This window comes from Garra rufa, chromosome 12 (assembly GCF_049309525.1).
Source record: "Garra rufa chromosome 12, GarRuf1.0, whole genome shotgun sequence".
NCBI classification, from domain to species: Eukaryota; Metazoa; Chordata; class Actinopteri; order Cypriniformes; family Cyprinidae; genus Garra; species Garra rufa.
This window is the reverse complement of record NC_133372.1, coordinates 27,216,807-27,229,797: the sequence shown is the minus strand read 5'-3', so window position 1 is coordinate 27,229,797 and position 12,991 is coordinate 27,216,807. Positions and strand designations below refer to the sequence as shown.

Sequence of the window (12,991 nt, the reverse complement as noted above, 5' to 3'; positions counted from 1 at the left end):
GGAAGGTACTGTAGATTCTGAGAATGGTGTGCATTCACGGTAGTCTTCAAACGGACACACACACAAATGTTTGACACTCTTCCAAATGACGAATGCTTTTCCTTCTCTATATTTAGACTTTTACATACGCTGTCCTGACTGCATTTTAACTGGCACAGATAAGCCCGGGTTCCTCCGAGACATACCGCACCACTTATTACTGCCAAGGACGTACGCCTTGTGTGTGTGTGTGTGTGTGTGTGTGTGTGTGTGTGTGTGTGTGTGTGTGTGTGTGTGTGTGACAGTGTGAAAGAAATATCCAGGCCACACTAGTACACATTACAGATTCATGGTTTCCTACATCCTCAGCACCATGTATGTATTCGTGTCTGTGCGCATGTATAAGGTCCCGCTTTGAATCTGACTGTTTCCTTTTCTGCTTCCGTCATCCTTTATATCACTCCTCTCTGTCTGTCCTCTAATCAGCCCGTCTTCATCTCACATTCTCTCAACATCCTGTCTCTTCTTCGGCGCTCCTTATTTTCCATCTTCTTCGCTGTCACTAGGACATTATCCGTTCATTCATTCACTCACTCTCTCCAGAGCTCCTCTTTTTCTCTCTTTCCTCTATATGTGTTCCCTCAGGAGCCTCATTTCCAACTGAGTAACTGCCAATAGCTGATCAGCTTCTTCCACCCACTCGATTCAACCTTCATCCTTTCTTCTTCATCTATCTCTTTCTTTCTCTCAGGCTGTATGAAGGCTGTGCACCAGTGTTTACTGCACTGCTATTCAGGAGTTGTGAACTTGTGAATTGTATGTTATGGAGAAAAAAAAAAAACTAGGCGGCACAACATATATGTATAATACACTGGACCACAAAACTTAAAGGAGTAAGTTCATTTTCAGAACAAAAATTTTCAGATAATGTACTCACCCCCTTGTCATCCAAGATGTTCATGTCTTTCTTTCTTCAGTCGTAAAGAAATGTTTTTTTGAGGTAAACATTACAGGATTTCTCTCCATATAATGGACTTCTATGGTGCACCCGAGTTTGAACTTCCAAAATGCAGCTTCAAAGGGCTCTAAATGATCCCAGCCGAGTCTTATTTAGCTAAATGATTAGTTATTTTCTAAAAACATTTACAACTTATACACTTTTTGCCGAGCTAGACAAGACGAGCATTTGAGGTTAAAAATTATATAAATTGTATTTATTTATTAATTTTTTTCAGAAAATAACCTATTGTTTTGTTAGATAAGACCCTTCTTTCCTCGGCTGGGATCATTTAGAGCCCTTTGAAGCTGCATTTTGGAAGTTTAAACTCGGGGGCACCATAGAAGTCCATTATATGGAGAGAAATCCTGAAATGTTTTACTCAAAAAACATGCTTTCCTTACGACTGAAGAAAAAAAAAACATGAACATCTTGGATGACAAGGGGGTGAGTACATTATCTGTAAATTTTTGTTCTGAAAGTGAACTGCTCCTTTAAGGAGCATGGGTATATTTGTAGAAACAGCCAAAAATGCATTGTATGGGTCAAAATGATTGATTTTTCTTTTATGCCAAATATCATTAGGATATTAAGTAAAGGTCATGTTCCATGAAGATATTTTGTAAATTTACTACCATAAATATATCAAAACTAATTTCTCAATTTTTGTTTCGCACACCTCAAATTACAGATTTTCAAATAGTTGTATAATAGTTGTATCCCAAATATTGTCCTATCCTAACCAGTGTCCTATTCTAACCATACATCAATATGAAGTTTCGTTATTCAGCTTTCAAATCTTAATTTCTGAAAAAAATTACCCTTATGACTGTTTCGGGGAAAAAAAAAATTATGAAGGGACAATACTATCTGAAACTTGGATATATTTTAGAGTATAGCAGTATAGATTTACTGTCCTCTGAAAATAACTCCACATACAGCTATTATTGTCAAAATAGCTGGCAACAAAAGTAAGTACACCCTAAGTGATAACAGCAGTATGTTGTTTAATCATGCAAAGCCACATGTCCTATTCATCATGTTTATGTTTTTGTCTGCTTGACAGGACCATACAAACTTGTGTATCTTGTATAAGAGCAGTTAAAATTAGATGTTTTTAGTACAATTCTCTCATACTGACCACTGGATGTTCAACATAGAATATCATGGCTCTCTGAAGATAACTCTCTGAGAATTTTAAAAATTAGAAATGCTTTGTTGCTCTCCACAAAGATGGCCAAGGCTATAAGAGATTCAGAGGATTTCCAAGATGGATTCCATTCAAAACAGTCCTTGCAAGGGTCGATCAACGAAGTTGAGCACTCGTTCTGTACGTCAGGTGCAGAACCAGGCTTCAAAAAACATGCATGAGTGTTGCCAGCATTGCTTTAAAGGTTGCAGAAGTAGAAGGTCAGCTTGTCAGTGCTCAGACCATACGCCGCACACTGCAACAAGTCGATTTGCATAGGCGTCGTCCCAGAAGGAAGCCTCATCTGAAGCTGGCTCACAAGAAAGCCCGCAAACAGTTTGCTGAAGACAACCTGTCCAAGAGCATGAATTACTGGAACCATGTCCTGTGGTCTGATGAGACGACAAGATAAACTTGTTTGGCTCAGATGGTGTCCAGCATGTGTGGTGATGCCCTGGTGAAGAGTACCAAGAAAAGTGTGTCTTGCCTACAGTCAAGCATGGTGGTAACATCATGGTCTGGGGCTGCATAAGAGGGGAGCTGCAGTTCATTGAGGGAAACATGGATTCTATTTTGTACTGTACATTCTGACGCAGAACATGATGCCTTCCCTCCAGAAACTAGGCAGAACGGGTGATTTCCAACATGATAACAATCCTAAACACACCACCAAGATGATAACTGCTTGCTCAGGAAGGTGAGGGTGATGGGGTGGCCAAGTATGTCTCCAGACCTGAACCCTATTAAGCACCCTGGGGCATCCTCAAGCGTAAGGTGGAGTGTGTAACGTCCAGCAGCTCCGTGAGGAGTGGAAAAGGATCCCAGCTACAACCTGTGCAGCTCTGGTCAATTCAAAGCCAGTGCCAGATAACAATGGTGCTAACACAGTATTCTGACAAGTTCACTTAGGGTCCACTCACATTTGTTGCCAGCTGTTTTGACAATAATGGCTGTATGTTGAGTAATTTTCAGGGGACAATAAATCTATACAGCTATACAAGCTGCACATTGATTACTCTAAAATATAGCCACAGTTTAATTTCTATTGTTTTGTCCCTGGAGAAGATATACTAAAATGGAATAGGAAAAGATGGCGCCAGTGTGTTCGGCTCGCCGTCAGTCCCGCTCGTCCCTTCTCACGCCGTGGGGATTTGTACTGTTTGTTTCGTCAGTCTTATTTGTTTTCCGTAATGCAAACGCGCTACTGGTGTATGATCATAAAACGTTATTAGATCTTCGACCCTGTGCCAAGGAACTTGGAAAGTTAAATGAACACAAGCCCCTTCCCCCGTTGCTGTCAGATATTCCAGCTTATCTACGCTGCCACCCGGTTCTACACGATCGGCGCAAGCGTTATCGCCGACGGGGTAAACGTAGCGGTAGACTGCTGAAATTGAAGATTTCTTTGGCCCACTGTTCTGTGGCTTCCATGGATAAGCACAGAGCAGTGCCTCACCTCTATATCCCTCGGCGCTTCCTGGATCCTGTCGACGCATGGTTGGTACCTGTCGTCGGTTGTCTGGAGGAGGTTTTCCAGCCTCGCACATCCTGCTATTCTCGTCTACGCTGGCGTGGGGTAAATCTGCAGAATCTACGGCCTCTTTGCTCAGCCCCCCAGAGTGCTAGCACCGCGAATCCTCCGGCGCCTGCTAGGATTGGCCTAGTAAATGCTAGATCGCTAGCAAATAAAACTTTTATCTTAAAGGATCTTTTTACCTCTCGTGGATTGGACCTTCTCTGTGTGACTGAGACATGGCTGAAGATTGGTGAGTCCGATGCTTTTTCTGAACTTTTACCGCACGACTGCTGCTTTTTTAATTCTCCGCGAACTTCGGGACGTGGGGGAGGGATAGCAACTGTTTACAAGAATGTTTACAAATGCAAACAGCTATCGCCTCCCCCTCTGTCTACCAGCTTTGAACTGAGTTTATTTGAGCTGGGCCGTCCTCACACGGTGTTATGTGCGGTTATCTACCGCCCTCCCAAGTACAATAAGAATTTTATAAATGACTTTTCAGTTTTTCTGGCAGAATTTATGCCTAGGTACGATCGTGTGCTCATTGTCGGCGATTTTAATATCCATGTGTGTTGTCCTGGTAACCAGATGGCAAAGGAATTTTTGCAACTCATTGACTCTTTTAACCTTGAACAGTTTGTATGTGGTCCCACACAGGAACGCGGTCACACACTCGACCTTGTGTTATCTTATGGTCTGCCTGTCTCCAACTTGGAAATTTGTGTTGCCGGGTTTTCGGATCATATGCCTATACTATTCGAGATTCCGGTTGTCTTTAATATAGATGAACCACACACCCTTGCCAGACCCTGCCGTATTATTAATTCTTCCACCTCTGCTCAGTTCACTTCTGTTTTCAACTCTATTGGTGTTATCCCTGAATTGATGGACACTGATGAGCTTAGCTCGTGGCTGCATAACACCTACCAAGTCGCTATAGACTCTGTGGCACCACTGAAACTCAGAAAGCCTAAAATAAAATTTGAACCTTGGCAAAATGATATGGCTCGCGCCGCCAGACGCGAGTGCCGTAAAGCTGAACGTAAATGGAAGAAAGACAATTTACACGTGTCACTATATATGCTTAGAGACAGCTGGAGCAGGTACCAGGCGATCATAAAAGAAGCCAAGAGAAAATACCTCACAGAAATTATTTTACTAAATCATAACAAGCCCCGCGTTCTGTTTAGGTCTATTGACTCCGTGCTCAATGTCCCACACTCTCTAGGTGTTGATGCCTCCCGATCGACATGTGAGCGTTTTCTACATTTCTTTATTAATAAGGTATGCTCTATTAGAGCACTTATCCAGCCTGTTTCAAGCGATCCTTCTGTCGTTCCTCACTGTATAGCTCTATTTGACAAGTTTGAGCCTGTGAATTTGGATATGTTACAGGAGATCGTCAGCCATTTAAAGCCCTCAGGTTCCCCATATGATGCTCTTCCCCCTCGATTTTTCAAGGAGGTATTTTCCACTCTAGGGCCATCTGCCTTAGCACTTGTTAATAGTAGTTTGCTCTCAGGAGTGTTCCCTAACAAGTTTAAACATGCAGAAGTGCTACCCCTGCTCAAAAAACCTGGACTGGACACTGCAGATCTTACAAATTTTAGACCTATCTCAAAGTTACCCTTTTTGTCAAAAGTACTTGAAAAGGTAGTGTGTAACCAATTAATGAATTTTTTGGAAGATCATAAATTGCTGGAAATATTTCAGTCTGGCTTTAGGGCCCAGCACAGTTCGGAACTAGCTTTGTTGAAAGTTTTTAATGACATCTTTTTAGCTACAGATTCTGGAGACTGTGTTATTCTTGTGCTTCTGGATTTAACCGCTGCTTTCGATACTGTAGACCATGACATTTTAATCTCGCGATTGGAAAAATGGGTGGGCGTTAAAGGGGTAGCGCTTGACTGGTTTAAGTCCTATCTGGAGGGACGAACATTTAGCGTCAGCATTGGGGAGTATGTCTCCTCTTCTGCCCCTCTGCTGTATGGAGTCCCACAGGGCTCGGTGTTAGGTCCTCTTCTTTTTTCTCTCTATTTGCTTCCCCTTGGGTCAATAATTAGGAGGCATGGCATGTCTTTCCATCTGTATGCCGACGACACCCAGATCTACATTCCCATTAAAAGAAGTGATACTGTAGGACCATTGCTTCAGTGCCTTGATGAGATAAAGTCTTGGATGGCCCAAAACTTTTTAAGCGTTAATGATAAGAAAACGGAAGTCATGGTTTTTGGAGATATAACTCTGACTTCTACGGTAGATTTGTGCACCCTAGCCCAGTATGTTAAACCGACTATCACTAACCTTGGGGTTAAACTCGATTCTGATCTCAGGTTGGACAAACAAATAGGGACGGTAGTCAAGTCTAGCTTTTTTCAGCTGAGACAGCTGAGGAAAATAAAACCATTTCTTTCTAGAAAACAATTTGAAACTGTAATCCATGCCTTTGTCACTACCCGCCTGGATTACTGGAATTCATTATATCTGGGGATAAGTGGGTCTTTGTTGGCCCGTCTGCAGTTGGTCCAAAATGCTGCAGCACGTCTCTTAACGGGGAGTCGCAAGTTCGAGCATATTACCCCCATCTTGTCCTCGCTTCACTGGCTGCCTGTGCAATATAGAGTTCATTTTAAAATTCTCTTGTTTGTTTTTAAATCTCTAAATGGCTCTGCCCCACACTATATATCAGAACTGCTTCATCCCTATAAACCATCGCGTGCTCTTAGATCAGCAGAACAACTGCTTCTTAGAGTCCCAAAAACCAGACGTAAACTGAGAGGTGATCGTTCATTCGCAGTGGCTGCCCCCAAATTATGGAATATTTTACCTCTCTACATCAAGCAGGCCCCTTCGCTGTCCTTGTTCAAGTCTCACCTTAAAACCTACCTTTTTTCCTTGGCCTTCGATACCTGAATTGATATTGCTGGATAGTTTTAAATGTATTGTGTATGTGGGTAATCCTAGTGCTGTCTTAATGTATATTATGTACTGTGTGTGTTTTATCTTGTTTTATTGTTCAGCACTTTGGTCTGCCGTTGGGTGGTTGTAAAGTGCTTTATAAATAAAGTTGAATGAATGAATGAATGAAAAATGGTTGCTGAAATGTGAGGGGTATACTCTCTTTTGTAACGTATTTAATATTCATTTGATTTCTACTTGTTAACTGCACAAATTGAAAAAAAAAAAAAATGAACGGCACAGAATGTGAAAATGTTAGTGAATCAAAATGTAATAGAACAACTTTACACTATGTTTAATTGATTTGACATTGTTAAAGGTAAAAGGTAAAACTATTTAATTGTGCGTTTTTGTAATGAATCAATCTTTGAATCAGTTAAAAGCAAGCAAAGAGCCAATCATGGACTGAATCTGTTTGAGAAAGAGATGCACTGTGGCACAAAATGTATATTATATTTACAATAAACAAATTAATAATCTTCTCGCTAACCTCACAAAATGTGAACAAATCTCTTGATTAGTGTGATTCTTTGTAATTGTCACAAGGAGGGTCAGAGACGTTCTGATCCATTTGCAGCATTTATTAGATGACACAAAACAAACAAACACAAAGGAGCAGGCAGAAATCGTCGTCAAAAAACAGGCAGAAAGGTCGGGGCTGGCAGCGAGAATCAAAACACGGGGAGTAGTCCAGGAATCAAACACAGGGAAAACAAACACGGAAAGAAACGCTCGGAAATAAAGACCAGATGGAACAATAAGACTTTGCGAAGAGCTGTGTGTGTCTGTGGCTTAAATGCATGTGGGTAAATGTGAAACAGGTGTGTGCAGCAATCAGTGCAGTGGAAAACGAGGAGCAGGTGTGTGCAGTGATTGGTGCAGTGGCTTGTGGGGATTGCAGTCCAGAAGTGTGGTGCAAGAGTTCATGATGACAGGATCGATCAGATACGTGACAGTAATGAATCAAAGTTTGTGAATCAGTCTGAATGAAACACAGCAGTCAACGTTCTAACAAAACAGTTATGAAAGAGATTGAGCAGCATGAAATATATAATATATAGACATTAAACAAGTTAACAAAACGTTCTTTTGGTTTGTTCTTGCTATTCACAACTGAACAGTATAAAACAATAAAAACTAGTTCTGTCAAAATTAACAATAATTTTTTTCCAGTTGAACTGCATTACAAAATGTAAAATAATGGGTTTATGTGAAGATTGTTGATCACGACTAATCACAATTAATTTCAGAAAAAAAATGTGTAGTAAATTAGTTTCTTTTTTTTAATCGATTGACAGCACTAAATAAAACCCTTAATTAGTCTGATTCTTTGTTATGAACCAGTCTGTAAATCAGTCTGAATTAGGCACAGGAGTCATTGTTCTGAATAATTGACTGAAGTGACTGAATTTAAGGTCAGTGTTTAACATGATCCAGACTACCAAAGAGCCATGGAAGATATGTTAGCTTTAATCCGAACATGATGAAGGAGTGGATAGAGTAGGCAGTTCTTTCCACTGATAAGTCCCTGGCAGTTGGTGGAGATGTTTTGATGAGGCGCCGCTGGACTCCCTTGAGGCCAGTTCAACAAAATGACGCACATTGATGAAAGGCAACACCTCACAACACATCTGGAGAGAGTGTGCGTTTGTGTGTGTTCACTCAAGCTCACCTTGTAAATCTTCTTGATTCCCTGTGAGGTTCCTCACAAGGACTGCGAGATTCAAAGACACTGCCTGGTAATTGTGCTGGGGTTTAGAGAGTCTTTAGCATATTTACAAGTATGCTTGTGTGCATGTGGAAGATTTTTTAAAGTGAATCACAAGCGTTAAATATGCTTGTTTGCGAGTTGATTTGACGTGTCTTGGGCATAGGATACATGCAGAATACATTTGTTCAAACATCTGTAAGTGTGGCTTAAGTGACCATGGTACTTTGTAGAGGCAGTGCATGTTAGAGATCTTGTAAGTGTAAAAAGTTATTCTATTTCATGTTTAACATACAGTTGCAATCAAAATTATTCAAACCCCTTGACTTGCAAGACATTTTGCTGCACAGAAAAAAATTTGTGAAAATTTTGTGCATCAGTACACTATTAAAGAAAGTTTATTAACACACATTTGTGTAATTCTGAGAACGTAAGTTGATGAAGAATGAAACAAAAAATCTAATTGGCTCTAAATATTTATGTTCAAAATTATTCAACCTCCAAAAGTGAAATTTGGTGCAGGATCTTTTATTCTTTAAAGCCACCAATAAACATTCACACTGGTAATCTTTGGTTTTCACATTGCCACTGCTTTCTTTAAATTTAACCAAATATATTCAATGAGAACTAAATCTGGAGACTGATCAGGCCACTCAAGATCATTCTATAACTGATCCCTGAACCAAGCATAAGAAGATTTGGATGTATACTTTGGAATGGTTGTCCTGCAGAAAAGTCCATTGATCATCAGCTTCAGTCTTTGCACCAGTAGCATCACAATTCTTGCCAAAATGGCCTGATACTTCAAGAGTCCATGATATCCTTCATATGGTTCTGGTTTCCACTTCCTGCTACTGTAAAACAACAGCTTTGGCTTTTTTGCACCAGACATACCACTGATCCATAGGCCCAAAAAAGTTCCAGTTTGGTCACATCACTCCATAAGACATTCTTCCAGAACTCCACAGGTCTTCCAAACTAATTTTAATATGTTCAAGTCGGCCATTTTGTTCTTTTTGGTCAAGAGTGGTATTCGGCAAGATGCCTCAACATGAAGGCCATACTTGTCTCGTGTTCATCTTATATACTCTGCATTGAAATGTTGTTCCTCCTTTTGTCAGGTCATCTTGCAAGACATTAGCAGTATATTTCAGCTTTTTCTTAGTTGCTCTGATCAAACATTTCATGATATTGTGCTTTTTTTGTTCAATATCTTGAAAGGTTTTCACACTTTAAACTAAGGAACAAGGCTACCAGCTGTGTCTCTAGGAACTTTTAATGTCTTGAAAATCTTCATGTAGCCTTAGACTTTCTAATATAATAAAACTATTTCTTCTGTATAGCTTTTGTGAGAGCTCTGTTGACTTTACCTTATTTGCTACTTAACTTCAGCACATGGACAGGCTGAATGTTTGTATGTGTAACACACCAAACTAATTCTGTTTTTTTAATGGAGTTTCTAAAGGCTGAATTGTGTTTTAAGACAATTTTGTTCCCTACCATAAAAATAAGTGAGTTAAAACAGCAATGTTGAATAGGGTTTATATATAGGGAATAACTCAAAAACGTTACATTATATATTGACATTATCACTTTTAATGTCAGTAAACTGTTGTAGATGCAATTTTTATTAAGTCTTGGATCTTCAGAAAAGCTTTTATTTGTAAAGTTCTGTAGTCTCTGATGGGTTAAATAATTTAAATTGCAACTGTATCATTTGTATTTCTTTAAAACCAAAGCCAGATTTCTCTTCACCCCATTAAGAGTCATCGAAAGAACTCTAAACAAGGAATTGACTTGCCTGCTGGAGCAGAGCACATTCTCCCACAGACAGAGTCTAGTTTTAGATCAGGACACGGCTGGATTAATGAAAGCCTGAAATGACGTCATCTCTGTTCCTGACGTGAAGCTACTGTAGTAACGCACAGTGTTTCTCATTGACTCCGCAAAGATGATATGCTGTGATATGCTGCTTGGTTACGCACTTGTTTTATGCATAGTAATTACTTTTTTTCTAAACATGTAAAGGATTTCTTTTTATTAGTAGTTTTTATAAAACAAACTATCACATTTGTATGTCAAAAAGTAGTAACTTAAAAGTGATAGTTAACCAAAAATTAAAAATCCAAATCAGTAAGACCTTTGTTCATCTTTGCAACACAAATTAATATATTTTTATGAGATTTCTGACCCTGCGTAGACAGCAGTGCAACTGACACCAGTGTTGCCAAGCCTGCGGTTTTCCCGTGAAATTGGGCTACTTTAACACTGTTGCAGTCGGTTTCATGTTCACGGGTTGAAGTGACCACAATAATGTAATATTAAGCTCCTGGAATGCTAATTTTACAGAGGAATCCCACCAAAAAAACATGTATTTAACCCTTGGAATGCGATTTTTACCGGGGGACCCCCCTCGAAACTAGCCTTCGAAATTGGGCTAGTTTTGAGTAGAAATTGGTTGGGTTTTGTTGTGAAAATCTGGCAACCCTGGCTGTCACATTCAAGGACCAGAAAGGTAGTAAGGACATCGTTAGAACAGTCCGTCGAACTGACATGGTAGAGAAGAAATTGTTGAATAAAGTTTGTTAAAATAAAAATAAAAATACGGTTGAACCACTGATTTTAACAATGTTTTTACTACCTTTCTTGGCCTTGAACATGGTAGTTGCGTTGCCTGTCTATGCAGGGTCAGAAAGCTCTCGGATTTCATCAGAAATATCTTTAAGGAACACTCCACTTTTTTTGGAAATAGGCTCATTCTCCAACTCCCCCCGAGTTAATAAGTTGAGTTTTACCATTTTGAAATCCATTCAGCCGTTCTCCTGTTCTGGCAATATCACTTTTAGCATAGCTTAGCATAGATCATTGAATCCTATTAGACCAATAGCATCACGTTAAAAAATGACCAACGAGTTTCGATGCTGGTCCTATTTAAAACCTGACTCTTCTGTAGTTATATCGGCCATGTTACGGCAGCAAACTTCCTTGACTATTACGCCGGAATGGAAGTGTAGTTCCTAATCTTATCGGTCTAGAAAATCTCAGCTTTACATTTTCCGCCGGTATTAGTACACGATATAACTACAGAAGAGTCAAGTTTTAAATACAACAAATATGGAAACTCGTTGGTTGTTTTTGAACGCGATGCTATTGGTCAAATAGGATTCAATGATCTATGCTAAGATATGCTAAGAGTGATATTACCAGAACAGGAGCACAGCTGAATGGATTTCAAAACAGTAAAACTCAACTTATTAACTCGGGGGGAGTTGGAGAATGAGCCTATTTCCAAAAAAGTGGAGTGTTCCTTTCATTTCTGTTCTGAAGATGAACAAAGGTCTTGCATGTTTGGAACAACATGAAGGTGAGTAATTAATGACACAATTTCCATTTTGGGATGAACTATCCTGAATAATTGTTGTTACTGTTAAAACTTTTGAAACATTTTGAACTAGTGCTCTCAGATGTTTGGACCCCACAGTATCAATAAACAGAAATGTTCATGTTTGCCACAAGGAAAAATACTCAATAATTAAACCTTAATTTCGGTTCTAATATCAAAGTAGTGCTTAGTATGCAGTGGGAGTTGTATTTCTCATGTCAGACTGCCACAATCATTAACCACATCCTTTAGCTGCAGGCATCTCACAAATCAACACCAGAAGACACAGATCAGTGGGTTCCTTAAGGCTCTGCACAACCCAGCGGAGCTCATATTCTCGGATAAATTTTGCTTCCATTATTTAGGATGCATCCAGTTGAGAATTTTAATGAAAATGAATGAAATTGTTCACTTTTTGGTTTCATAAAATAATCATGTGTCGCAAGAACCGAGAGAAAATTGGATTGTAAAGATGTACCACAATCAAACGCCTTTGGGAAAATTTGTTGATCTCCTCTGTGTGTGTTGCAGCTGGCTCAGGATGAGGGAAGTCCGGTGCGGGGCTTTGCTGTGGTGGAGTATGAGACGGCAGAGCAGGCTGAAGCCATGCTGCTGGAGATGGACAGACAGCTGATCCAGGGTCAGGAGATACGTCTATCTCTCTGTCCCCCAGGAACCTCTGGACGCAGCACTCTCGCCGCCCTCATCGCCGCTCAGGGAGTGGTGAGTGACGTGCACGCTCACGGGGGACAAGGGACATTCTCTTTATCACCACGTAGCAAGCCACAAGAGTGTTTCTCACATATTCATCCAGAAGCATTAACCCACACACGTGCATGTGTGAAACAGCAGCGGTGACGGTTTAATTACAGTATTCATACAAACCCTGCTGTTTCAGACATCTCCAGATCTCCGCTGCATTTCCGAGGCCTGAAATAAACCGCAGGGCTATTTTCATCATGCTGGACAGATCCACATAAACCAGCAGCCTGTCCTGAAGACACTGTCAGTGGTGTTGAGCATTAACTGATATTCTCCAAAACACAGGTTTTGCTTTAGGACTTTGGTTTTTAAAAAGCTATCTTTAATTTGGTTGGTTTCATGTCCTTGGTACACGATAATTCACTATAAAATACGCATTGTGGTTGACACAAACCATGTTTGTTCTAGCTGCGGGTGAATCTGTTTAATGCAGTCTGGATCGCGATTTCATGTAATCCTTCAGTAAGATAAAGTTAAGCTTATTTAGCTTGCTGTCCATG

At 40.1% G+C, this 12,991-nt stretch overlaps 1 protein-coding gene across 1 annotated transcript in view; it reads left to right on the top strand.

The window, feature by feature from the left end:
- raver2 (ribonucleoprotein, PTB-binding 2) overlaps positions 1–12,991 on the top strand; it is a 90,373-nt gene that overhangs the window by 54,162 nt on the left and 23,220 nt on the right. The window contains exon 4 of the mRNA XM_073852549.1: positions 12,261–12,452. Coding sequence (XP_073708650.1) covers positions 12,261–12,452 — 192 coding nt within the window. The remainder of the gene's footprint in view (positions 1–12,260; positions 12,453–12,991) is intronic.